The 27,964-nt window shown below is 41.5% G+C and overlaps 2 protein-coding genes across 4 annotated transcripts in view; one reads left to right on the top strand and one right to left on the bottom strand.

Annotated features, from left to right (window-relative positions):
* The window catches only part of LOC133419406 (PDZ domain-containing protein 7-like), a 31,260-nt gene extending 27,530 nt beyond the window's left edge, over nt 1-3,730 (top strand). The window contains exons 14-16 of the mRNA XM_061708567.1: nt 563-1,159; nt 1,378-1,478; nt 2,901-3,730. Of these exons, the coding sequence (XP_061564551.1) occupies nt 563-1,159; nt 1,378-1,478; nt 2,901-3,044 (842 nt within the window). The 3' untranslated portion in view covers nt 3,045-3,730. The remainder of the gene's footprint in view (nt 1-562; nt 1,160-1,377; nt 1,479-2,900) is intronic.
* A 4,895-nt stretch (nt 3,731-8,625) lies between these two features.
* LOC133419404 (leucine zipper putative tumor suppressor 2 homolog) overlaps nt 8,626-27,964 on the bottom strand; it is a 47,669-nt gene continuing 28,330 nt past the window's right edge. The window contains exons 3-7 of one of the 3 annotated variants that reach the window (XM_061708564.1): nt 18,794-19,330; nt 15,090-15,686; nt 13,309-13,431; nt 12,099-12,245; nt 8,626-9,519 (exon numbers count right to left, since the gene is read on the bottom strand). In XM_061708564.1, the coding sequence (XP_061564548.1) occupies nt 8,812-9,519; nt 12,099-12,245; nt 13,309-13,431; nt 15,090-15,686; nt 18,794-19,303 (2,085 nt within the window). In that variant the 5' untranslated portion in view covers nt 19,304-19,330 and the 3' untranslated portion in view covers nt 8,626-8,811. The remainder of the gene's footprint in view (nt 9,520-12,098; nt 12,246-13,308; nt 13,432-15,089; nt 15,687-18,793; nt 19,331-27,964) is intronic. The other 2 variants (XM_061708565.1, XM_061708566.1) reach the window with 2 other exon arrangements.

Here is a 27,964-nt window from a genome sequence, read left to right as displayed (position 1 = left end):
GAGCATTCTCTAATATTGAGGTGTTCCAATAAAGAGGAACCTCTGAATCAAACAGAAAATTGAGGAAAAAGTAGTCCTGAAAAAGGTGGGATGGAGATTGTTTGCAGACCTGGTATTAAAGTGATGAATTTAGGAATTGAATTGAAATAAAGAATGAAAACAGGTTGGAAGTAGCTTGTGGATGGATTGATAGACAAAAAGACAAATCTGAAAAACATTTACAGCAGAAATAGGGAGAATACTTAGGGATTGGAACAATGGGATGGATCTAGTAAGTCTATTGGAAAATGTAATCATTTTGATAAAACGTTTTTGCAGGATTAAGATACAGTTGAGGTTGCTCCTGAAGATTCTTGCCCAAATGACATTGCAATATGAAATATAAGGATAAATCATAGTATAATATAAATTAATACAGATTTTTCTTGGTAATAGATGCCGTATACGTCGGATTACTTTCCAATTTCGGGAAATGATGAGATGTTCTTCTACTTTTCCCAGTCTGCACTAAACCCCTCAAACCTGAACACAGCTGCTGTTAATTCACTGTTGGTCCCCCCAGATTTCCGGGGAGGCTTTGAGCTCCACAGCGCTGAGGAGGTGGAGAAGCAGAGCCACCTGCTGGAGGAGCTGGAGAAGCTCAGCCTGACTCCAGGGAGAAAACCCCCCACCTCACGCTCCTTCACGCCCCTGCTGGACATCCCGGTGGACGGATACGACACCGAGTCCAGAGACCTCCGGCCCGTCCCTGCCAGCCCGCTGCTCCCCAACTGGCTGCTGTCCCGCGGCGGGGACTCCCACCCTCCTCTCCGGACAGACATCGGCACCATACGCTCCGTCCACTTCGACGAGGTTTCACTGCACTCTGCCTCAGACACAAACTCAGAGAGGGGACGGACCCTGTTCAGAACCAGCCCCTCTAAAGGCACGAGGGAGAGAAGCAGAGGCAGGAGCGAGGGCTGCGTGTTCACGCTGCAGAGCGCCGCTCGCAGGACTCGGCCTTCGCTGTCGCAGGTTTTTGGTCCCGGCCTTGATCAGCAAGCAGATGAACACATGAACGGTCATCAGGATTCCTCCAAGCACAAACTCAACGGCTCTGAGTCTGAGCAGCAGTACCAGCTCAAAACTGTCAGCATCTCCAAGACCAAACAGTCACTAGGTAATTAGGTCTCAGTCTGAATCAGAACTTACCTGAAATGTATGGTTTGATGCATTTCTTCTCTTTACAGCTGCAAACCATTGCAATAGTTTCCTAATTCCTCCATAAAAACATGTTAACTTTACTTTTCCAAATGATTTTCTACATTTCAACCCCAGAGTTATCATTTTCTGGGACTTAGTAACACAAATCTAAACATGACTCTTGTGATGTTGCAGGCATTAGTATATCGGGTGGGATGGAGTCGAAGGTTCAGCCCGTGGTGAAGATCGAGAAGATCTTTCCTGGAGGAGCTGCCTCCACCTGTGAAGTGCTCAAGGTACCGTGACTACGTCTGCAGGGCGGGAATCACATTCATGGAGAACCAGTATGTGCTTTAGTACCGTATTTTCCGCACTATAAGGCACACCTAAAAGCCTTCAATTTTTTCAAAAGCTGACCATGCGCCTTATAATCCGGTGCCCCTTATATATGGATCAATATTGAGCTGCAACTTCTCTTACTTCTTGAAGTGATTTTTCGTCAGATCAGTCTTCCACATCAGTTCTGAATCAGCTTTTTTTCTCTCTTCTCCCTCTGGATATTTTTCAGCAAAGGCTCTGTGTGTATTGTTGAAATGTCTTGCGACATTTGAGCGTTTATTTTAGACAGTTTTTCTCCACAAATTAGGCCTACTGGTAGATACTGGCAGATACTGGTAGATACTGGTAGATACTGGTAGATACTGGTAGATACTGGTAGATACTGGTAGATACTGGTAGGACACTCTCATCAGAGTTAAATGCTAATGAATCTGCCCAGGCATCAGTGAATGTTCCATTTTCTTCAGATATTTTTCTTTTCTTACATTTCTCCATACTTGGCATTGCTGGGGTTGAAAGTCGCGACGAATGGATGGCGTTTTGGCGGGAATACCGGCTTTATATATATGTGTACCGGCTTTATATATATGTATACCGGCTTTATATATATGTATACCGGCTTTATATATATATATACCGGCTTTGTATATATGTATACCGGCTTTATATATATGAATACCGGCTTTATATATATGTATACCGGCTTTATATATATGTATACCGGCTTTATATATATGTATACCGGCTTTATATATATGTATACCGGCTTTATATATATGTATACCGGCTTTATATATATATATACCGGCTTTATATATATGTATACCGGCTTTATATATATGAATACCGGCTTTATATATATGTATACCGGCTTTATATATATGTATACCGGCTTTATATATATATGTATACCGGCTTTATATATATATATACCGGCTTTATATATATGTATACCGGCTTTCGCGAGTATGACATTTATTTTGAGCGACGAAAAACAATAAAATATATTTATTCTAACATGTCAAGATCACAATAATCTTCCAATTTAGAACTAAAATATTAAAGAACTAACACAAATAAAATACACTTCAATTAAATACTTAGTTGTTTTTTTTTTGTAATTTATTTTCCCAAGCCGCTCAGAGCCGCAGTTTAAGGATGAAAGAGCTGCATGAGGCTCTGGAGCCGCGGGTTAAGACCCTTGGTCTAATGATGCAAAACGTAACCCCAGCTCTACTGTAGCGCCTTAGAATGCACTGCGCCTTATATATGGAAAATGTTTTAAAATTCGTCATTCATTGCAGGTGCGCCTTATAGTGTGGAAAATGCGGTAGTTTGCATGGCATGTTGATGACATGAACCTCCCCCCCGTGTCCCAGGCCGGGTTTGAGCTGGTGTCTGTGGACGGAGTGGGCCTGCAGGGCGTCACCCACCAGCACGCTGTCGACATCATCCGGAGAGCCTTCAGCAACAAGGCCAAAGACCCCATGGTGTTCGCCGTCAAAGTACCAAAGGATCTCTGACACACGAGCCTGTCATGCTCAGGGCGGATATAAACAAGAGCCACACATTGATCGGTCTTCCTCTGGGATTTAACGTGGAGTGGAAAGTGCAGCACTGAGATTAAATGCCATTAATGCTGAGTGGAGAATAAAGACACAGACACTGCAAGCGAATGACTAGGCTGGTAAACACCAGTAACCAGCACGACCACTGGACTTGAACAAACCAGAAATGTGCAGAGAAGATATAGAAGAATAAAATGGGACTGTTGTTACTTTAGAAATGTGCAAACTATAATGTAACATTTGTGCACGCAGATCATGAATTCATGAAACACGGTGCTCCTTGTGCCTTCATCTTTCACCTTATAACCCTCTCTTTTTATGTTCAGCTCATTTCTCTTAGTGTATAAAACTCTCGCCAATGGATCAGTGTGTGTGTTTGTGTGTGTGTGTGTGTGTGTGTGTGTGTGATTCTGAGTTTAAAAATGAGCAAGATGAGATGAGAAACTGATCTGTAATTGATGCTTTGTGTGTGCTCTGTTGCACGGCTGCTGATTTATTGACCAGTAGGGGGCAGAGTTGAGCCATCCGGCCACTTGACTTGGTCGTAAACAGTAACAGAACTTCTGTCAAAGACTTATCCTAAAAGCTTTCTTGAATTCAGGGGCGTCAATTGGGTATGGCAAGGTACGCCACACCTCGGCTTCAAGGGAAAATGTAAATGTTTGTTTTTAAATACATTTATGTAATTACTCTGTGTCTATTTGTATTGATTATTCTATTACTTAATACATATAGAATAACTACAAATGCAAATCAGAACAACATGATTGATTTCACTAGTTATTTTACACTGCAAAAACTCACAATCTTAACAAGAATATTTGTCTTATTTCTAGTTAAAATGTCTAATTTTTAGTCAAAAAGAATCTCATTACATTTAAGACAAGACTCAAAAACAACAACTTTCACCTGTTTCAAGTAGATTTTCACTTAAAATAAGTAGAAAAATCTGCCAGTGGAACAAGATTGTTTTGCTTGTAATGAGAAGATAAATCTTGTCCCACTGGCAGATTTTCTACTTATTTCAAGTGAAGATTTACTTGAAACAGGTGAAAATTGGTTAAATAACAAGTTATTTTTCTGGTAATGACTCTTGTTTTAAGTGTAATGAGATTTTTTGACTAAAAATGAGACATTTTAACTAGAATTAAAACAAATATTCCTGGTAAGATTTGGAGTTTTTGCAGTGAGCGAGACTGCATTTGAAAAAGTTCCAGTTTTCTTGACCACACAGATAAGCTACATAGCAGACTTCTGTGATGAGTATTTGCTGGACGTGTTGATTGATACTCTAGTTCAGTTCTGTGACTCGTAACCTTGCCATACCTTAGATTCGACTGAATTGACGCCACTGCTTGAATTCATTAAAAACAATCAATCAATCTTGTACACAACACAGAACACAGCTGTTAAACTTCATCTTTTTTAATTAAAACCACAGTGGGTTTCTTCAAGAAAATGTACAGCATGAAAATATACATTTAATGTCTTCATACAAATATTGCAGATTATAAAATTATACTGAGGAACCAAAAACGGACATCCACACAAAAAAACGATAATATACAGGCATCGTATCTGTAGGCGCAAAATATGACGTGTGGGATATTGCTTTGGTCTATTCACAGTGGCTATGTGTTTAGTTTTGGAGATGGGCATATGCAGATGAAAATATTATACATGTATGAGATGCTTATTTACAGGAGGTGGGGTCAGATCAGCAGTAACGGAGGAACTAAAAGTGCCTTCTTCTGTCGTACAGGGAACTAAATACACAATGCTGCACTTTAAAGCCAGTGGAAACGAGTGGTGACTCAACTCCAAAACATCACTCAGTGCAGGATCTTCCCACGTCAGCGATGCGATACACAACTCTCAACACACCGTCCACACAGTAATAAACCCTCTGCCACATCTAAGAGAGGGCAGAACATGTTTTCTCTAATTAGTAAGAGATAAAGCGGTCATGCGTGTGATTTAGTGCTGCAACATGTTGGTTTCCTCCGAGTCCCGGTGGGTGATGAGAGGACAGAGGACAGTGAGACGATTACACGTTTATCAGCCATCGCGTTAGTGTTGTGGCTGCCGTGCCTTTAAAGTGTTCTTGAGGCCAGTGTGAACTACGGTGCAAGTGGGTGACTCACTGAGTCGCCCTACCAATGTCTCCCTGCAGATTTCACCAGCAGGAAACATGTTTACTCCTATAAGGCCTCACTGCATGTTCATAGAGTACAAAAAGCCCCACAAGCCTGAACGTTGCCGTGTATAACAATAACAACTTGATTATTAAACTGTTTCTATTAGTATGTAAGCATTTTTGCTAAACTGTTGTACTTTTATTACTTCTGATTTAACCACGTATGTATTTATTTATATAAAACCGCTTCATTTTTCAGCACAAAGGCACATAGAAGAAGAGTACTGTATGAAGAGGGAGTCAAGTTGTTGCTTGAACCGTTTGATGAGAAGGAAAAACGTTGGAGAAGTGGATCATACTTTAGTCACGCAAGAAGAGGCAGCAGTGCATGAATCAACCTTTTTAAGGAAGTAAAAACATTACGATGTGAAGCAATTGGGACAGGATAAAGGTAGAAATGAAAGAGAGGATGTGGGGAGGTTATTGACACAGCTGATGGAGAACTAAGACCTTTCTTGAAATGTCATTTAGCCGACTGATGCAGTAGTGGGTGGAGTGGATCAAATGGTTGACAATTCGGCCGCTAGATGCTTATAATTGTTACACGCTGTTCCTTCATACGTTTGTTCACGTTACATTGAAGAAATATACAAGGACAAAAGTTAACAGGACTGCAAGTCCACAACAGATCTCTTCACTGAGTTCCTTCATGTTCTATACCAGGGGTCGTCAACCCAACATGTTTTAGAGCCATATTGGACCAAAAACACAAAAAACTAATATGTCTGGAGCCGCAAAAAATGAAAAGTCTATGCCTTAAATTTTTTTTTTCATTATGCACTCGAAAAAAGTTGAAATGTCGAGAAAAAAGTCAAAATGTTGAGGAAAAAGTCGAAATGTCAAGAAAAAAGTCGAAATGTCGAGGAAATAGTAAAAATTTTGTGAAAAAAATCGAAACGTCGAGAAAAGAGTCAAAATTTCGAGAAAAAAGTCGAAATGTCGAGAAAAAAGTCGAAATGTCGAGGAAATAGTAAATTTTTTTTGAAAAAAATTTAAATGTCGAGAAAAAAGTCAAAATTTCGAGAAAAAAGTCGAAATTTCGAGAAAAAAGTCAAAATGTCGAGGAAATAGTAAAACTTTTTTGAAAAAAATTGAAATGTCGAGAAAAAAGTCAAAATTTCGAGAAAAAAGTCGAAATGTCAAGATTTAAAAAGGAAAGGAAAAAGGAAGAAAAAAAGAGAAAAAAGAAGAAAAAAAGGAAAAAAGAAAAAAAAAAAAAAAAAAGGTGAAACATTTTTGAAAAAGCTCCAGGAGCCACTAGGGCGGCGCTAAAGAGCCGCATGTGGCTCTGGAGCCGCGGGTTGCCGACCCCTGATCTGGATCATCCAAAAACAGGTGAAACAGTTAAATACTCTCATACTTCAACATGTAAGCAGGAGAAGTACAGTTTCATTAGTGACTGCTAATTTGAAAGCGAGTGCTTTGAGTTGGTGGTGGGGTAGTGGGCTTGATTCCCAGGCCGGCCGAGAGCCAACGTGTCCCACACTGTCCCAGCTGCCCCAAACTGGGATACAAGGGAGGGGCGTCTGAGGTCAACGCTGGTCCAAATCAATATGCGGAACACAATGATCCAGGCTGTTGACGCCTACGAGGGGAAAAGCTGGAAGAAGTAGCTAAAGTTCACGGAGGTGTTTCAGTTTCAGAGTCCTGCAATGATTCTGAATCCACCTGCACACTTGTTCTGTTGACTCCATAGTTCTGCTGGGATGAACTCTGCAGTTCAGTAACGGAGCACTGGTTTCTCTCAAACAGGAAGGGCGTGGTTAATAGCTACTGTTAAAGATACACGCTTGCTGCCGTATCTGAATGAAATAAAGTCATTATCACAATCAGAACCCACTGACTGCAGACTGCAGGGCATTTACCTTCTTAAAGCTGGGACGTTTAAATCACATTACAGGACTGTCTCAGAAAATCTGAATATTGTGATAAAGTCCTTTATTTTCTGTAATGCAAAAATGTAATACATTCTGGATTCATTACAAATCAACTGAAATATTGCAAGCCTTTTATTATTTTAATATTGCTGATCATGGCTTACAGCTTAAGAAAACTCAAATATCCTATCTCAAAAAATTAGAATATTCTGGGAATCTTAATCTTAAACTGTAAACCATAATCAGCAATATTAAAATATTAAAAGGCTTGCAATATTTCAGTTGATTTGTAATGAATCCAGAATGTATGACATTTTTGTTTTTTTTAATTGCATTACAGAAAATAAAGAACTTTATCACAATATTCTAATTTTCTGAGTAAAATGTTGGTATCATGAGTTTCACCCACTTATCAGTAAAGGACCTAGTTCTCTGGGTTGAAAGGTGGTAAACGCGTGTGAAAGAGAAGCATCTGTATTTGATGAAAAGGTGTCACGGTGTTATTTGTTTCAGGTGATGTTGGTGTTTGATTACTGAGCAATAAACCCTACGGATGTTCATGAAATAATCTACGCCCTCGGTTTTGATGAAGGGATGACTATCCAGAACATTACAGCTCATTTAAAAAGAAGGAATGACAGATTTGATTTGGAAAATCTGATCTTCACTTTGGTCCCAAATCCTGTGAACATTAGTAGAGAAACGTGCAGTTTATTGTTTGGTCATGATGCAACTTTAGAGGTTGTAAAACAGCGTTTGCATGACTTTGTCCACATCACCCGAAGCACTGACATTAACACCTCACTCTGATTCACTTACTCTTACCACGACAGGTTCCCCCGCCAGCAGCGTGGGCTCCGGTGGGGGGGGGGGGTGAAACCCAGCAGGGAAGGGGGAGTCATAACCAGCACAGGAGGAGGAAAGTGAACCGTTAAGTGAACTTACTTATCCACAAACTAATGAAAAAAACAACAACTGCTCTCTGATGTTTCATTAGTGCAGCCACCGACACACAGACAGTAATGAGGCTGAAGAAAAGTGATGATTATTAAAGGTTATTGGCTTTCAAGTGCTGAAACAGCCACAGCTCAAGTGTGGCTGATTTTACATGGTAAGTTTTTACAGGACTGTCTCAGAACATTAGAATATTGTGATAAAGTTCTTTATTTTCTGTAATGCAATTAAAAAAACTGAAATGTCATACATTCTGGATTCATTACAAATCAACTGAAATATTGCAAGCATTTTATTATTTTAATATTGCTGATCATGGCTTACAGTTTAAGATTAAGATTCCCAGAATATTCTAATATTTTGAGATAGGATATTTGAGTTTTCTTAAGCTGTAAGTCATGATCAGCAATATTAAAATAATAAAAGGCTTGCAATATTTCAGTTGATTTGTAATGAATCCAGAATGGATGATATTTTTGTTTTTGTAATTGCATTAAGGAAAATCACAATATTCTAATTTTCTGAGACAGTCCTGTACATTTGAAACATTTATCTACAAATGTGTCCCATACACAACATTCCTGGCCACAAAGGACAGGAGCTTCAGATCTGGGAAAAGTATTTATCTGACAGTAGTGCAAATGGAATAACAGAAGACAAAAAAACAACAGAAAAACCGTGCCGACGTGGCGGGTTAGATTTCTGTTGCAGCGATCTCGTCAAAGTTGATCTCGTTGCCGCTGCCCTCGTCCTCCTCCCTGCTCTCCAGTTCCAGGCTCAGCTCCTGCAGGAGCTGCTCCAGCTCTCGGTTCTTGCGATACATTTGCACGTAGTTCTGCTGCAGCTGTTTCTGGTAGCGGATGACTTTGTCCTTCTCCTCCTGCCATATCCTGCGCTCTTCCTCGAACCCCAGCGCTTGCTGCTCCACCCTCTGGCGCTCGTAGGCCAGCTCAGACTTCATCCTGTCCATGTGCGTCCTCATGCTCTGCAGGGCCTCGCTGCTGCTCTGCCTCTGGGCCTTGGCCTCGTCGCTCTCGTAGGCCAGCAGATGCTCCTCGGCCTCCTGGAACACCTGGCACTGCCTGTTCCCGGGGCCCTGGCTGGCCAGGGTGTCCCTGAGGTTCACCAGCTCTCCCTCCAGCCGTCCCACCTTCTCCCTGAGCAGCTCGGCCTCGCTCTTGCGCCGCTGCAGCTCGTTCTCGCACACCTCCAGCTCCAGCATGCGGGTGCGGGTGGAGCCGTTGGCCTCCTGCAGCTGCACCTGGGTGTTGGTCAGCTCCCCGCGGGCCTCTCTCAGCTGACCCCGCAGAGACACGATCTCCCCCACGCGCTGGGACAACTCCCCCTGCACCTCCTTCAGCTGCTGCTTCAGCAGGGAGATCTCTCCAGACTTCTGGCACACCTGAGGACACACACGGTCCAGATGCAAGTTCACTTTGGAGACAGAGGTCGGAATTACAATTTTTCCTTTTTAACGTAAGTAAAAAGAGCTGCAACTAGGGCTGGGCGGTATGGAATAAAAAATGTATCACGATCATTTCTGGCATTTATCCCGATAACGATAAAAATGACGATAAAAAAAATACCAATTCAACTAAACCTTTGTAAATATAAATCTATCATAGGGCTGGGCGATATGGACCAAAAGTCATATCTCGATATTTTCTAACTGAATGGCGATATACTCGATAGATATATATCGATATTTTTTCGGTGCCATAATTGGGGTTTCCCCCAAAGCATTATAGCATAGCATCTCTGTTAGCATCTCTGTTAGCATCTCTGTTAGCTTCATTTTTTTCTGAGGGAAACCCTTAAAAAAACAGTTTTAATACAAAGCCTCGTGCCAAATGTCACACAGGTTCCTTTATTAACAGAGGTCTGCACAATATCAAAATGTATAAAACAAATGAAATAAAAATAAACTGCCTGCATATATAGAATAAAAATGCTTCTTGAATAAAATAAAACAAATATCCCTTTCCTGCATAACAATTAAATTCAAATACACTGTGCAATTAATACAATGTAGACAGTAACAGGCAGACTTTTCCACTGAGGTTGACAGTTGTGCAAATAACAAAACATTTGTGCAAATCTCAAATAAAACATTCAAGTCAATTTGTCAAAAAATAAGCTATATCAAAATCATTAAAAAAAAATAAAAATAAAAAAAATATATATATATATATATTTTTTTTAAATCGATATAAACGATATTGTCTCGTACCATATCGCGTTTGAAAATATATCGATATATATAAAAATCTCGATATATCGCCCAGCCCTAATCTATCACCACATTCAGTCTTTGGAGCCAAATCACTGCTCTAAAAGACTAAATGCTACTAAACTACACCAATAAAATTGAATTGATCTTTCTTTCTTTCTTTCTTTCTTTCTTTCTTTCTTTCTTTCTTTCTTTCTTTCTTTCTTTCTTTCTTTCTTTCTTTCTTTCTTTCTTTCTTTCTTTCTTTCTTTCTTTCTTTCTTTCTTTCTTTCTTTCTTCTTCCTTCCTTCCTTCCTTCCTTCCTTCCTTCCTTCCTTCCTTCCTTCCTTCCTTCCTTCCTTCCTTCCTTCCTTCCTTCCTTCCTTCCTTCCTTCCTTCCTTCCTTCCTTCCTTCCTTCCTTCCTTCTTTTTTTGACGGTTTATTGTGAACGGTAAAATATGGCCCATTCCTAGCTGCAACTAACAACTTTTTACTGTAATCATCAAGCCACAGTGAAGGGCTAAATAAAGAACCCTTATCTTCTGAAGGTCAGATTAAAACTCCTCCTCCCTTTATTAAACAATTATCTTCATGCTGATTCCTCGGTTGCTGAACACAGAGCTTCTCCCATCACTTTGAGTCTCCTGATGTCATGGAAATGATATTACCAGTGCTGCTCTGTTAACCCTGTGACCTCTGGATTTATTAAAATATCAGCTGCAGTGCTTTGTGTGTCAGCAAACCTTTGGCTGAAAGTGTGCAACTCCACTAATGCACAAAACTTTAGGAGCAGCTGAATAATTTAAGAAGCTGTGAGTTAAAAGTCAGTCTCGGGGATCAAAAGCACTATCTACAATCCTTCATCCTGTAGCTCCGTTTCCTGGTAGCACCATTAATCATCTCAGACAGCAGAGAGGATTGATTCCAGTATTGATCCGTGTCTGGTGCTTACAAAGACACATAGGCAGACTGTTCTGTTGGTCTACGGGGCTAACCACAAAGTACGTGTTGTCATCGTCCTCTGATAGCAGCAACAGAAAAATCATCAACAAACCAGGTATGCTGTGAGGTGGTTACCGGTACCAAAGTCCACGTTTGATTAACATTTTTTGCATTTTTTTATAGAAAAACCGATCACCGAACAGAGCTGATAGTAATCTTGTTTAATCCTAACTGGTTTAAGTAAAAGCTGTATCCACATCTGCAGAACAGATGAGTTGCTGCAGCTGGATTGAAGTTCTACGATAAAAGTTAACACAATGCATACAGGACTGTCTCAGAAAATTAGAATATTGTGATTTTCTGTAATGCAATTACAAAAACAAAAATGTCATACATTCTGGATTCATTACAAATCAACTGAAATATTGCAAGCCTTTTATTATTTTAATATTGCGGATCATGGCTTACAGTTTAAGAAAACTCAAATATCCTATCTCAAAAAATTAGAATATTGTGGGAATCTTAATCTTAAACTGTAAACCATAATCAGCAATATTAAAATAATAAAAGGCTTGCAATATTTCAGTGGATTTGTAATGAATCCAGAATGTATGACATTTTTGTTTTTTTTTAATTGCATTACAGAAAATAAAGAACTTTATCACAATATTCTAATTTTCTGAGACAGTCCTGTATAGTAAATGAGGCTGAGTTGATGAATCGATACAGATTGATTGGTTCCCTTCCCTTTCTTTTTTTGATTGTAGTGGCTAAATCAGATCAGCTATCTGTGTTAGACGTGTCAGTAGGTCAAAGGGCGTGTGCTCACCTCCCACTTGGTCTCCTCCAGCCGAGGCCCCAGCTGGATCTTCTCGTGCTCGTAGGAGGAGCAGCGTTCCTCCAGCTGCTCCCGCTCCTTCAGCAGCTGAGCAAAGTCCTCCTGCAGCTTCTTCTTCTCCTGCTGGAGCTGGTAGACCTGCACATGTCAAATACCATGGAAAACCACACAGTTATGATTAGGACAGAGTTGCTGTACCACATATCCCCTCATTTGACTTTGATGGAAAGAAGTTATTCCCAAGCTCTTGTGGGAGTAAAATACACTCCAGTTAAATCAATGCAGCGTTGTTGATTTAGGTCAGCTGGAAATCCACAGTTATCCCATGATTGTGTCATAAGAGTCGGTTAAAAATGACAACGATCAAGTGACATCAAAATATATACATATTTTAGTTTGACCAGTTTCATATAAAAAAAATAATAATTATGTAGTTAAATATGACAAGAAAGTGGTCAAACATTTTGTTGCCAAGATCTTTAAATGTTCTCGTGTTCATTCATCTAGCCCAAGCTCTCCCCTCAGATTTATAGCATTCAAAAAATAAAATCCCCCCAAAACCACAGAGTTACAGAGTAGATTTAAACTAAAGACAAAGGAGGTGATACATTTATAGTGTAAACATCATGAAACTCTCCTCCCTTAAAAAAGAAAATCGGTCTCATGTTTATGTTATGTCATTTCTAGGAGGTTTTTTTTATGCCAAAATATCCGGATTTTCCCATCGAAGGCTTTTTTTTTTGTCATTTGTTACTGGCTCTAGCACCTAAACCAGGGGTCGGCAACCCGTGGCTCTAGAGCGGCTCTTTTTTTTCTTCCTTTTTTCATTTTTTCTCTTTTTTTCTTCCTTTTTCCTTTCCTTTCTATTGTGACTTTTTTCTCGACATTTCGACTTTTGTCTCAAGATTGTACTTCAACATTAATCTTGACATTTCGACTTTTTTCTTGAAATTTCGACTTTTTTCTCGACATTTCGACTTTTTTCTCGACATTTCGACTTTTTTCTTGAAGTGCATAATGAAAAAAAACATCTTCCCCCAGTTATAACTAATATATACTAATATATTTTCATTTTTTGCGGCTCCAGATATATTTTTTTTTTGTGTTTTTGGTCCAATATGGCTCTTTCAACATTTTGGGTTGCCGACCCTTGACCTAGACTGTTTTGCCAGCACTGATACCAGCCTGTAGTGGTTCTGACCTGCAGCTGCAGAACCTGCTGGGAGCGCTGGGCCTTCTGAGAGGCCACCTGCATCCTGGTAGCACAGCCCTGCCGCAGCTCCTCCAGCTCCAGCTCGAAGCGCCGCTGCTTCTCCTCGTACACCTGAGACCACAGGACAGCAAGGAGAAACGAGTGACATCCCAGTATCTCAGGATACACCACATAACTAAGGTCCTTTTAGGGCCAATCCCAACACACCCCCTACTTTCTACCACTACCCCTAAAAAAGAAGCCACAGTTTTTAGGACCCTTGTAATCTTCCCAGGGCCCAGTCTCAATACTCCCACTACCCCTACTTTTCAGCACTACCCCTAAATTTTGCTACGTCACTGCGTGGTTTACGTTCGGGTACGTAAGCGACTGCGTAGTTACGTTTGCACATACGTCACAACATATCAGAAAGCCCAGAGCTAAAAACTGTTTTAATTTCAGCTGTAGCGCTGTTAATATGCCACTTTATTAAGTTTTAATATTTTTTCAGGCGTAAAAGTAACCGTTAAGATCCCCAACCTGATGCCTGCCGGCTCGGGAGCTGATTTATGGTTCCGCGTTAAATCGACGCAGAGCCTACGGCATACGGCGCGCATCGCCCCGTAACCTACGCCGTAGGCTCTGCGTTGGTGTAACGCGGAACCAGGCCAGCTGACAGTCCTGCTGGGGCCCCGGACAAAATAATCTAAGATGGGCCCCCTGCGCCCGGATCTCTCCTTCTCCTTCTTCCTCTCCTCTCCCTCTGTTCTTCAGGTTTTTATACAAGCTAATGGACGTTAACATTAGAGCTAGCCAGTTAGGTTAAGTTACAAGGTTGGTAAACGTTGTAACTGTTTCTTACCTTGCTCTACGCTGACTTTATTAATTCCAGCTTCACCGTCACCCCCTTTTTAAAATATTTGTGTAGAGAATCTATGAGGCCTCTATTTTCTTCTTCTCTTCTTCTCTTTTCTCTTCTTTTCTGAGCACCGGACTTGTGCTGACCGGACATTTTGACCATTCTTATGGCTGAATTAAATGATAACATCAAATTTTGATCAGCGGCCAAACCATTTTAGTGTTGGGGGTTCTTGACCACAAGGACAATTAGGAAGAAAACAAATAACAAGCTTTTATGTAACTCAAATACTACATATTTTTTCCACAAATAGGCATATTTTGAAACATTTTGAAAAATGATTCCATAATTTAATGAGAATAATTATTTTTTTTTTTTTTCAGTTCTGGGCACCCCCCCACCCTGGGCCCGGGACAACAGACCCGTTTGTCTCCCCCCTATCGGCGGGCGTGCGTGGAACCATAAAGCAGCCTTTATTCTGGCGTGATCTTTGCAACAACGGGCAAGCGATTGATTATATACATTCACTGATTGAATATTATAAAAGTAAAATATATATTTCTCGCCAGAAATGTAATCAAAACGCATTTTTATGCAGTAACTAACTCAAAATATTGATTTTATTCACTAAAAAATAAGAAATGTCCGCCATGTTTTTTCTTTGATTCAGTCTGCAAATGATGACGAAAAGCATTCTGGGACATTTTTCTGGCCCTCGGTCGGCGAGTCAGCATCTGAAATCCCTCGCTCCGTAAGGACAGATTCATATCCACTACCCCTCGTTTAAGCCACTCCCCCTAGATGCAAACAGGAATTGGGACACCACTACCCTCACAGGAATGTACAAAATTTAGGGGTAGTGCTGAAAACTAGGACTAGGGGGGGATTGGGACTGGGCCTTAGTGAAGGAAGATTGAAGGCTTCCACATACCTGACAAATGGCAGCTTCATTGTCATCCAGGTTATCTCGGAGCTGCTGCAGCTCCAGCTCTCTCTCCCTCAGCTTGTCCTCCAGGTCCCTCACCACCCCCTCGTAGCCCTCCATGGGCCCGGGCGAGCGCCCGCTGGACCCGCTGTCGGACAGCGGCTGCCCCCGCCCGCTGATGGAGCCCGAGCCCGTGCTCTTGCTGGACGAGGAGCGCCCGCTGTCGGAGTTGGAGTGTCCGTGAGCCCCGGCCGGCGGGATGCCCTTGGTGGGCTCCAGCTGGCCGGCGGGGATCTCTCCCGGGGCCAGGCTGTAGCTGCCGCCGCCGTACGGGGGCAGGCTGGACAGGGAGTTGCGGCCCGAGTCGGACAGGGAGCAGGACTGGCTGCTGCCGCCGCTGGCGTTGCGTCCTCCGCTGTAGGAGCTGCGTTTCTCCGAGCAGGAGGGGGACGCCTCCCTCTGGGCCGGGCCCGGCAGGTTCAGGTTGTTCTGGCTGTCCGTTACGTTGGCACAGTGACGGGGAGAGAGGTACTGCATGGAGGAGCGGCTCTTGGGAATGACGGGTTTGAAGGCCGTGGGCCGCAGCACCGTCTTCTCCATGTTCTAGGAACACAAAACAGGACTAGCGTCAAGCGAGAACGGACAATATATTTAAGGTAAAGTAACAGGGGGTGCAAGCATTACCGTTTGTTTTGGTTTTTTATGACACAAAATGAAAATATGAGCCCTCAAAACTACTCTGCTTCTACTGAAATGACTTAAACATGGGGGACTGAACTTGGATGTATCAGGATGTGGAGATGGAAGACTGTGAAACTGATATTATGTTTACATTTTATATATTTAAACTTAGGGCAATTGATAAATATAAACTATGACCAAGAGCAGCTTCTCCTGTAAATCCTCTATATCCGTGATTCCCAACCCCCGGTCCCCGGACCGGTACCGGGCCGTAGAGCCGTTACTACTGCCGTGAAATGGCTTGTGTTCCGATCATAATTAGGGCTGCAACGATTCGCCGACGTTGTCGACAAAAATCGATAATCAAAATTGTCGACAATTGTCACCAGACGTTTTTTTCCAATGGAGTGAGGCATCACACTTCACTTCACCTCATACATTCCCTGCCGAGAGCCGCGCTGCACGACAGCGTCTCAGCGCAGCTGCAGGTAACAAAACTTCAAAAGTTCGGGAGCGTTTTAGCCTGGATACGGCGAATAAAAAGATTACTTGCAAGGTTTGCAAAGGAGACTTTGCTTATCACGGGAGCACGTCGGTAATGCACGAGCATTTGAAAGCACCTCGGACAGTTCAACGAAACGGACTCGCCTTGGTCAGATATTAAGCGTATTTTGGCTTTAAAAGAGAGCTTTAACGTTATGCCTGACTGTGCCTGACACAAGTATTTTAAATTAAATGCATGCAGACCGATGAAGAGCCACAATGGACCCCTTTCTGAAAAAGAAGCTCCTGTTCCTGCAACAGGAGACTGCCCTCACTGATCAATACTGCAGCTGATCAGTGATATGAGCAGCTCTCCATGGTTGATGGTGACGGGTTTCAACAAATGATACACCAGTTCAACCCAGAGAACCTCCTGCCATCCAGAACCCATTTACCCACTTGATGGAGAAAAAATACGAGACGTTTTATTTATTTTTTGTCATTTATTTTTTATATAACACAATTGCCTGTATAATAATGGACAGAGGTTTATTTATTTATGGATTTATGTCTATACTGACTGATCACTATGCCTGTCCTTGGTTTTTTATTTACTTTTTGTATGAACAGCAGCAAAGTTGAATAAAATATCTATTTTTCATTGAAGTACCCATCTTTCACGTGTTTATCATTTGCCACATAATTAAAACAACCTCATGCTAAATTTAAGAAAACATTACTAATTATCCGATTAGTCGACTAATCGTTTCAATAATCGGTGACTAGTTGACTATTAAAATAGTCGTTAGTTGCAGCCCTATTTAAAATGCGTTGTTTTTTTCTAAAATGTTTATTAATATTGACATAAATTGTCAACCGGTCCATGAGCTTTTTGTTCATACTTCTGCTGGTCCTTGGCACAAGAAAGGTTGGGAACCCCTGCTCTATATCACATGCTTTTGTAATTGATCTCTGTAATACTTTTTATTTTGATTTGTTGTGATGTGATGTATTGTAAAAAAGGGTAGGCATTATATAAGCTACGGCTTCAGTCTACACCTTTTTTGGTTCATTTATTTATATATCCAGCTTTACTGTGGTGCATGTTTTGATTGACTAATGGACCAAATTAAAACGAACTAAAAAAAAACAAAAAAACTAACTATTATTTAATGTTATCCATTAACATTACATTTATGAAACACAAAAGGAAGAAGGAAAGTAGTGTACCCAGTCAGTCAGTCAATAGCATAGCAATTAAAAACATGAGGTGGTCCAGTAAGTGCATTAAAACATAATGTACATAGAAGTACTTTGGTTTCTATGACGTTAGATGGAATAAAGACCTGGACTAAAGCCACACTATATGCAAGTTTCACGTCCTGCATGAGAAACTATGTGTACAGTGTTCCATAATTAAACACCCAGGTACGGTTGCTGCCAACAAGGAATATCAAACCTTCCACCCGACTCAGAAAGGCTCAGGGTAAATGTAAAAACACTATCAAACTTTGCAAGCATATTTATATTCTTGCATTCATAATGAGCTGCACGTCACACCTTTGAGTTAAGTTACAACATCCAAACTAAAAAATGCTTTCCTGACGCAGCAAACCAGCATCTTCAACAAGACCTGGAAATCATGGGGGACTGAGAGCTCCAATGCATGTGGACACCCATGACAACTGAAAATAACTTCACTATTTCTGGATGAAAGCTGTTTGCAAGTGGATACAGAAAAATCTTTTGCTTATGTTCTAAAGTAGAAAACTTTTAGCACACCAGATATGCAGAAAGGTGCGTTGGAGGAGGAAAGCTGCAGCCAATTTAAAAAGAGCTTATGTTCTAAAATTTTTTTTTTTTTTAATCTGGAGTTCAGATTGTGTTGATATCTGTAATTATGACAATATGCTGCAACATGAACAGTTTTATTGCTGTATGCTGGGATTTACAGGACTGTCTCAGAAAATTAGAATATTGTGATAAAGTTCTTTATTTTCTGTAATGCAATTAAAAAAACAAAAATGTCATACATTCTGGATTCATTACAAATCAACTGAAATATTGCAAGCTTTTTATTATTTTAATATTGCTGATTATGGCTTACAGTTTAAGATTAAGATTCCCAGAATATTCTAATTTTTTGAGATAGGATATTTGAGTTTTCTTAAGCTGTACGCCATGATCAGCAATATTAAAAAAAATAAAAGGCTTGTAATATTTCAGTTGATTTGTAATGAATCCAGAATGGATGACATTTTTGCATTACAGAAAATAAAGGACTTTATCACAATATTCTAATTTCCCTAGACAGTCCTGTATGTTGGCAAATGTTATGTTTCACTGACACATATTCCAATTGTTCTATTAATTACAAGATACCGGAAATATTTTGAAATTATGATGTTGCTACAAATTGAAAAGAAAGAAATGAAGAAATGAGATACATCAATTATTGTGTTTTCTCTCCATCAAAGTCCACTGAATCCTAACTAATGGGATCATGACTGATGACTGTAATAGACGTGTTAACCATGAAGACTCACCTTCTCCAGTTTTCCAGACACTGGGATCAGTTTTGGAGGCGGTCCACCCATATTTCCAAGTAAACCTAATTCATCCTTAGTCTCATCTGCATCTCTCCCCAGACGGACAGGAGGAACACGGTTCTCATGCCAGTCATCCACGTAGTCCTCGTGTATGTAGGTATAGTTCACACTCCCGCTGTGTTTGTCCAGCCCTCTGCTGGACGCCCCGGAGCTCTGTTTCTTAAGAGGTGGGATGTTCTGCAGCGGTGGGTCGTGGGGGGATTCAGAGCCCAGACGAGATGCTCCGGGCGTGGGCCGCCGGACTCTGGCCCCCGGCTCCACGCAGAGGTGGTGGTCCGTGTAGGGGCCCGGGCGGGCCGAGACCAGGCTGCTCACAGAGCCCAGGGGGTCCAGCGCTGGCGGGGGGTTGATGGGGGGTGAAGGGCCGGAGGCGTGCCGTCTACGGGCTCCGCCGTGGACCGGGGTGTGGGGCTCGGCAGACATGGGCAGAGCCTGAACCAGGGCCATGACGGCGGCTTAGTGGGGTCACTGGTGCTGGGAGAGGGGAGAGCAACAGTCAGTACGTTTACAGGCAGCAGTTCAACAGGTTTCTGATCGTATAAGATAGGGCTGGGCGATATGGACCAAAAGTCATATCTCAATATTTTTCTAGCTGAATGGCGATACTCGATATATATTTTTTTTCGTGACGTAATTGGGGTTTCCCCCAAAGCATTATAGCATAGCATCTCCGTTAGCTTCATTTTTTCTGAGGCAAACCCTTAAAAAAACAGTCAGTTTTAATACAAAGCCTCGTGCCAAATGTCACACAGGTTCCTTTATTAACAGAGGTCTGCACAATATCAAAATGTATAAAACAAATGAAATAAAAATAAACTGCCTGCATATATAGAATAAAAATGCTTCTTGAATAAAATAAAACAAATAATATCCCTTTCCTGCATAACAAAAATACACACAACAATTAATTTAAAATACACTGCAATTAACACAATGTAGGCAGACTTTGACAGAGGTTGACAGTTGTGCAAATAACAAAACATTTGTGCAAATCTCAAATAACTACGTGCCAGGAAAATTAAACTGTCAACACTGTTTCAGCGATGCCCTGTGGCAAGTTACAATGTTCCCACTGCAACTGAAACCCCTCTCAGAAGGTGAGCTAGCGGCACACAAAGGTACTTTTTTGCCAGCGCGAGGAGTCAGCGTTGATGTACAGTCAATATGTCGCAAAATAAGTTATATCGATATAAACGATATTGTCTCGTGCCATATCTCGTTTGAAAATATATCGATATATATTAAAATCTCGATATATCGCCCAGCCCTGGTATAAGACATCGTTCAGACTTTTAAACTGCAGGTAAACACCTGAACCCGATCTACTTCAGACCTATATCGGACATTTAGTAATCAGGTTGCAGCACCTAGATAACCCATTCACAATCGGGTTGTTAATGCCATGTATACGGGGGATCGGATATTGCAGTCTGAGCATGCTGGAGAATTTCCTCTGGGGGGGTCACCTGGAAGTGAAAGGAGGACGGAGTCATCGGACACCCGAGCAGATCAAAATAACGGTGAGTTGCTAACTTATTTGCTAAAACTTGTTGCCTTTGTTCAAAGAATGTTTTGTTCTGTAATGTTATGCACGTGGCTTTGGATAAAAGCGTCTGCTAAATAACGATTTACCTGTACATTTACATTTAGCCCTCAAGCGTGCGGGGCTGACGGGTTATTCAATGTCACTTCTGCTCATGTTATGTCTCACTACCAATAACACATTACATGAATTATAACCTAATTCTCTGTTAAATATGTTATTATCCAACTGCGTTCCAACTTTACAGTACTTTTTTGGGCATTATTGTCTGACTTTAATGAAAATGCGTATATATTATAACACACTGATCAGGTTTAATCAGAATACTGATTTAAAACCAATCACAACCCGGTGTGACTGTTTATAAATCAAAGTACCTAAAACACAGTTTAATGAAAGTAGTCATGATTATATTTGCAAAGAACATAATATGGAACCAATAATGTGATTATTAAGTATCAGTTATTAACACGTTATCCCCAATCTCAGCTCATTCAGGACCAGAACTGCTACAGCGAGTCCTTACCAACAGATCTACCAGAGACTACAGTTCACTGCTGTAATCAGCTATTACAGACTACAACCCCTTTATCACAGTGGGTTTAAAGGGATTGTGACATGAAAAACACATTTCTCTTGATTTTTTGTGTTTTGTTGGGTGTCTTGACATCAATTACACCCAAAAAACAACAAACTTTTAACATTCAGTGTATTGTGTGCTTTCTGGGATTTTCCGCATAACTGTGCAAAAACGGCTCATCTGGTTTGGTGGCGGGCCGTGACGTCAGGGCCCGCTAAATCACCGCCCCCTCCACCCAGCTCCCTGCCTCCGCTCCTCTCCAGCGCACCATAAAGGCTGATTTATGGTTCCGCGTTACACCGACGCAGAGCCTACGGCGTAAGGTTACGCGGCGACGCGCTCCATACGCTGAACCCTACGGCGTAGGCTCTGCGTCGATTTAACGCGGAACCATAAATGAGGCTTAACAAGGAGCTGTTTAGAGCCTCTTTTGTTCTAATCACGGGAGGAAAACTGCTAAGAAGACCCGCGGCCACTGACTGGACTTAAGATAAGGGGACAGTGCTGCTTGCATGCCTTTATTTTTATGAATGTTTGCTGTGGTTCGCCCTCCTGCTTTTCCGTGCATGCTTCGCCTGTCGCTCTCGGCTTAATGCCGCGTTCCATTTACCTCGGAAATCGGAACTGGGAACTGGGAATAGCAGCCATCTTTGAATGGTAACTCGGGGGTGGTGAAGCTTCTCCCACTTTCCCAGTGGGAAATCCCACTTCGAGGGGCGTTTCAGTTGAAAATTCCGACTGGGAACTAGTAAATCCCCACTTCCGAGGACAAATGGAAGGCGGCATAACTCTCCGACGCCGCTGTGAGCGTATGGCTGGAGGAGGAGGAGGTTTGGAGGAGGAGTGGAGCAATGATTGACAGGAAAGGGGGGAAAGGAAGCATTTTTCACGGGGCAAAAAAACACTGTAATAAAAAGCCAGGAAAAGATTACTAGAGTGAAGTTTTTCTTGTTACACTCTTTTAGACACATTTGAGGGATGTTGGCCAAGACTTTTAATAGTGTTAAAAGCATGTTAAAAATGATGTCACGATACCTTTAAAAAATAAAAAAAAGATACTCTGAGCGCAGCATGGAAGAAACAAACTCCCACATGACCATGGCGGCCCACACATGGAGCACCAGGGCACGCCTTTCAATAAATCCAGTCAAGTAGAACAAACAGGGATGGAGGATTGAGGCTTAAAAGGAATGAAGCTGCACAAGGAAGGGGTCTCTCTGGATTTGAGATGCACAATGGTTTGTAGCATGCTGCCATTTCCCTGGACAGCAACAAAAACTCCTGCCTCCACACGTCAGCAGATTAACCACCAACTAGTAGCTCATAACCGGGGACAGAATGTCCAGAGGTACGAAACAGGAGACGTGTGAGAGTGGAATGGGTGATATTTTACCGTTCACGATATACCGTCAAAAAAAATCCCCACGGTAAGAATCTGTCGTCAACGTACGTGAAGGAAGGAAGGAAGGAAGGAAGGAAGGAAGGAAGGAAGGAAGGAAGGAAGGAAGGAAGGAAGGAAGGAAGGAAGGAAGGAAGGAAGGAAGGAAGGAAGGAAATGAGCCAGAAAGAAAGGAAGGAATGAGCCTGAAGAAAGAAAGAAAGAAAGAAAGAAAGAAAGAAAGAAAGAAAGAAAGAAAGAAAGAAAGAAAGAAAGAAAGAAAGAAAGAAAGAAAGAAAGAAAGAAAGAAAGAAAGAAAGAAATGGGCCTGAAGAAAGAAAGAAAGAAAGAAAGAAAGAAAGAAATGAGTCAGAAAGAAAGAAAGAAAGAAAGACATGAGTCTGAAAGAAAGAAAGAAAGAAAGAAAGACATGAGTCTGAAAGAAAGAAAGAAAGAAAGAAAAAAAGAACGAAAGAAAGAAAGAAAGAACGAAAGAAAGAAAGAAAGAAAGAAATGAGCCAGAAAGAAAGAAAGAAAGAAAGAAATGAGCCAGAAAGAAAGAAAGAAAGAAAGAAATGAGCCAGAAAGAAAGAAAGAAAGAAAGAAAGAAAGAAAGAAAGAAAGAAAGAAAGAAAGAAAGAAAGAAAGAAAGAAAGAAAGAAAGAAAGAAAGAAAGAAAGAAAGAAAGAAAGAAAGAAAGAAAGAAAGAAAGAAAGAAAGAAAGAAAGAAAGAAAGAAAGAAAGAAAGAAAGAGTCATTACAGTTTTGCAGTACAGGTGGACTCATTTAATTGGTTTTTATCAATTTTTATTTTTTTTAGAGCAGTGTTTTGGCTCCAGAGACTGAATGTGGTGATAGATTTATAGTTACAAAGGTGGAGTTGAATTGGTATTTTTTTTATCGTCATTTTTATCGTTATCGGGATAAATGCCAGAAATTACCGTGATACATTTTTTAGTCCATATCGCCCATCCCTACTACTAGCTAATAACTGTGGACAGAATCTCCAGAGGTACGAAACAGGAGACGTGTGAGTGTGGTGTGATGCAAATAAATACTTGTGAGAGCCCATAGCTGACAGACTGGTTCCCTTCACTCTCAGGACTGGGGGTAAATATTGACATAACAGGCTCAGAGAAACGGCCAGTGTGTCGCGGCGTCTCAATACTCCAGTCCTAACAATGGCCGACACGGCGCGTGATTATGAGCTCATCTGCACTTAAAACCCCAGCAGGGCCTGTTGTGCTCCCAAAACATCAACACGGTGACTCACAGAATACGAGGATATCCGACTTGCGGGCGTGTGTTGCTCTGAAGTTTCAGTCGAGTGGGCCACAAAGAGATGGATGAAGGATTTCAACAAACAAGCCCCGCAGTTTACTCTACCACAAGCAGAACGCAACGCCACCGGGACTTTTCTCATCTTTTTATCTGCTACGCAAACTTTTTCTAAGTAAATGCACACAAAAGGCTTGATACACACACTTTCTATTTTGGGATTTAGTAAATAAGACAGTCCTTGTTTCACCTTATTAACAGCTGTAACGCCGGCCAGACTCATTTCTAAAGCACAGCAGGCAGAACGGGCCAACGCCAAGTCGATTTCAAAGCTGCCAAGTTTACAGAGAGCCTACAGGGCCACTTGTGCGCTTTGACTGTGATTACCACACGTTAATCAGCACCCTTTAAATCTGGCTGATCCCCGCTTAGACGCGTAAGTGACTAAGACAAATCTGGCAGTGCAGCATGTTGTCATGATGCATGAAAACCGAAAACAAAGAAATTAACCCCCCTCCATCTGTTTATCCGTCCTGTCTTGGCACCGTTCTTTAGTGTGCTCTTAGTTATAGCGGAGGAGTGGAGAAACAGCGCAGTGGTAGCTGCATACATCAGTGTCAGCATACGGGACGTGAGCAGAAATGTGGCGGGAGTTCCCATCACTAGACTCTATAAAGTTTGACATGATTTATTAGTCCACAGAGAAACCCTAATTATTCTATGGATGTGTTTCATTCACATGATCTTGTCTCAACTGCATGTAAAAACAGAGCACCCTCCAACTAAAGCAGCGATGGAATAACTTGACTCTTTTTTTCATTTCTTTTTCATTTCAAGCACTCAGAAAACTTTAATTATGGAAAAAATGACCAAAATGTTCATCAATACATTGTGTTTTCAGATCAACAGAAAGGAATGCACGTCTCAAACTTTTCAAAAACAGAAAAGAGTGTTTAAAAGTTTTGTGTAAAGCACAAACATGTGTTTTGATTTTAAGCTAGCACGTCAGTGGAGTCTCGAAGGCCATACTGTGGCCGTTGCTTTTCTCAGATCATCGTTTCTGAACGTGGGGAGTCCGATTGTTGTTCCCAAAGTCTCTCATGAAACGTGAATGAGCTCTAATCCTTCAGGAAACTGTGCGGGGGCTCTTCTAAGCAAAGCACCGGAGTCCTAAACTGTTTTTAAAGCCTCTGTCATGTTCATGCAGTCCTGCTTTCCCTCTGGTTGTCATAGTGACGAGAGCTTCAAACATTAGAGTAGGATGGGGGAGTGGAGGGCTGACAGGGAGGCCAGGACCCTCCTTAGCATCTTAAAGCCCTCACTCTTCTATAGCCCTGACGGCCTTGCATATCCTCCACGTTGGCCTAATGAAGAATAAATGGATATTAAAACCTAATGGCAATTATTAGGGGAAACTTGACATCTCACATGTACAATTAAAAATATACACAAACCCTCGATTTAATGTAGATAGCATTTCAGACAGCACCACAGTGTCCAGCGTGAGATGATTCTGCAGGCTGTTTGAGTGTGGGAAAGTATGTGAGGGTTTAAACGCTCCTCCGTCAGTCATTCCTCTGGTCTGTGGAATCTGTGGTGCTCCAGCTAACGAGAACCAAGACTTAACATGCTGCGGTCTGCGCCAATTGTTCTCATCATTCGCGAGCAACTATTTGGAAGGAAATAAAAACCCCCAGATACGTGCAGAGAGTGTGTTTTGTTGTTCTACACTGGAAAATTAAAAATTAGTCAAATGGAGCAGAAAAAAAAAAGCGGAGTTGTACAACTGGAAGTCCGCTGGGAAGAAAGTACCTCCTGCGATGTTCAGCGGAGCATTTAACCATTATTAGTACTTTACACAGCGTGGGGACAACTGGAACACACTGCAGAGGGAGAAACGCCACATCTATGATGGAGGGAACGTTGGTGACTGGACACAGATCTGGCTCCACTCCAACATCTCTTTTGGTGTCATTCACTGTGGGGCCTTTGCCCCGGCAGACCACACACTCAAAACGGTGTGCAAGCACTAAAACCACAGCAGCAGAGACACAACGTCTGGACCTTCCAGTAGAGCTGGATCCATCCCTGGTTGCTAACCAAACGCACTTTTTTTGCACTGTTTTTTTTCTCCTTCGCACTATTTTTTATCTCCACCGCAATGTATACAGGACTGTCTCAGAAAATTAGAATATTGTGATAAAGTTCTTTATTTTCTGTAATGCAATTAAAAAAACAAAAATGTCATACATTCTGGATTCATTACAAATCAACTGAAATATTGCAAGCCTTTTATTATTTTAATATTGCTGATTATGGTTTACAGTTTCAGATTAAGATTCCCAGAATATTCTAATTTTTTGAGATAGGATATTTGAGTTTTCTTAAGCTGTAAGCCATGATCAGCAATATTAATAATAATAAAGGCTTGCAATATTTCAGTTGATTTGTAATGAATCCAGAATGGATGACATTTTTGCATTATAGAAAATAAAGGACTTTATCACAATATTCTAATTTTCTGAGACAGTCCTGTATATTATCCATATCTTGTAATTATATATATATTTTACTTTGCATGTGTGTGTGTGTGTGAGTTTCCCCATTGAGGGAGTAATAAAGGACTATCTTATCTTATCTTATCTTATCTTCCCACTGTTGTATGCTCAGCCTTGTGTGATCTTTACCTTCTCAATACATTTACAGTATGTATGCAACACACACACACACACGCACGCACGCACGCACGCACGCACGCACGCACGCACGCACGCACGCACGCACGCACGCACGCACGCACGCACGCACGCACGCACGCACGCACGCACGCACGCACGCACGCACACACACACACACACACACACACACACACACACACACACACACACACACACACACACACACACACACACACACACACACACACATGTTGTTTAATCGTTCAGTCTCAACAGTCAGCCGGTAAGAAACTGATAAAAACTCACAATTTACGATCTAAAATGCAAAAGACTAATATGCTGAATAACTTTTATTACATTAAAAGCTTAAGATACCTGAAACTTTATAAATGACGTTATGCTGTTGCAGTGGTGAAACGAGAAACTGACAAAGATGACAAGTCGATAAGGAGAGATCAATACATTCAGACGTCGGCCTCCAGGGCCACCAGTATCAAATGTGAACCAGAATCTGCAGTCCGCTCTAAAAAACAACACTAAAACGTCTGAGCTCACAGTCTGACAGTCTGCTCATTTCAATCACGGCTCCATATTTTCTTACACAGAATAAGTCTTGATACATTTCAGTGGCGTTCACCAGGCTAACCGCTCGTCCGACTGCATCCAAGACTGGCAGTGGGAAAAAAACGTCGGGATTAAAGACTTTTCACAGAAGCAGTTTACAGCGTTCACAGTTCGTTGACCCTGCCCCGTAGACGCAGCAGCGCAACACAAACCTGCTTTCATTCACACTGAGGGAGCCTGTGCTGCAGCCTTCTTGCCACACCATTAACACACAGAGACGAGGCTAAAATTATACCCCAGCCCAGGCAAAGTGTTGGACTTGGCAAACTAAATTAGAAAATAATAAAGAAGAACCCTGTGTGATCCCAGCTCCACCTGTGACTCAAAGATGGATGTATATGGAAATAAAGCAGAATGAAAGGAGAAAAGAAAGGGCTTGAATTTTGAGTTGGGTGCATCTGCACAAAAGGAAGAAACAAACGAGTCCAGAGATCCCCTCCTCCACCCTTCATCTTCCTCCTCCCAAACTTCTGAATGCCACTCTGTTAACCCCCTCCCATTTCCTTATTCTTGCCCCTCTCTTTGGAAACTGGAACACACACAAAAAGTGTGACAAAGCTATTTTGGTTTTGAAGACGATGTACCTTTCTCTCTACAGCCAGACACCTGACGGACCTGGAAAAACTACATCCCAATCCAAGTCAATACTCCAAACTATGGCTGCAAGTCATCACTGCTGGTTAAACGTCAACAAGCTTGTCACAAACAGACCCTTTATTTAAAACAGAATTAAAAGGCAATTATTTCATTACTTAAATAACAGTGACAGTTTAATTTGACTGATGAACAGCTGTGGCTGAAAGATATTCAGTTTACAGTCATGTGTAAAACACTTTGAGGAGATGGAAAAGTTCATGCGTTTGTATCTTCTAGACTAGATTACTGTAATGTGTTATTAGCAGGAGGATGTCCAAGTAATTTGCTGAATAGGCTCCAGCTGATCCAGAATGCAGCAGCACGAGTGCTGACAGGAATCAGCAGGAGAGACCACGTCTCTCCAGTGTTAGCGTCGCTCCATTGGCTACCT

The sequence above is a fragment of the Cololabis saira genome, chromosome 19, assembly GCF_033807715.1.
Source record: "Cololabis saira isolate AMF1-May2022 chromosome 19, fColSai1.1, whole genome shotgun sequence".
Taxonomy (NCBI): Eukaryota; Metazoa; Chordata; class Actinopteri; order Beloniformes; family Belonidae; genus Cololabis; species Cololabis saira.
This window is presented reverse-complemented; position numbering and strand designations above follow the sequence as displayed.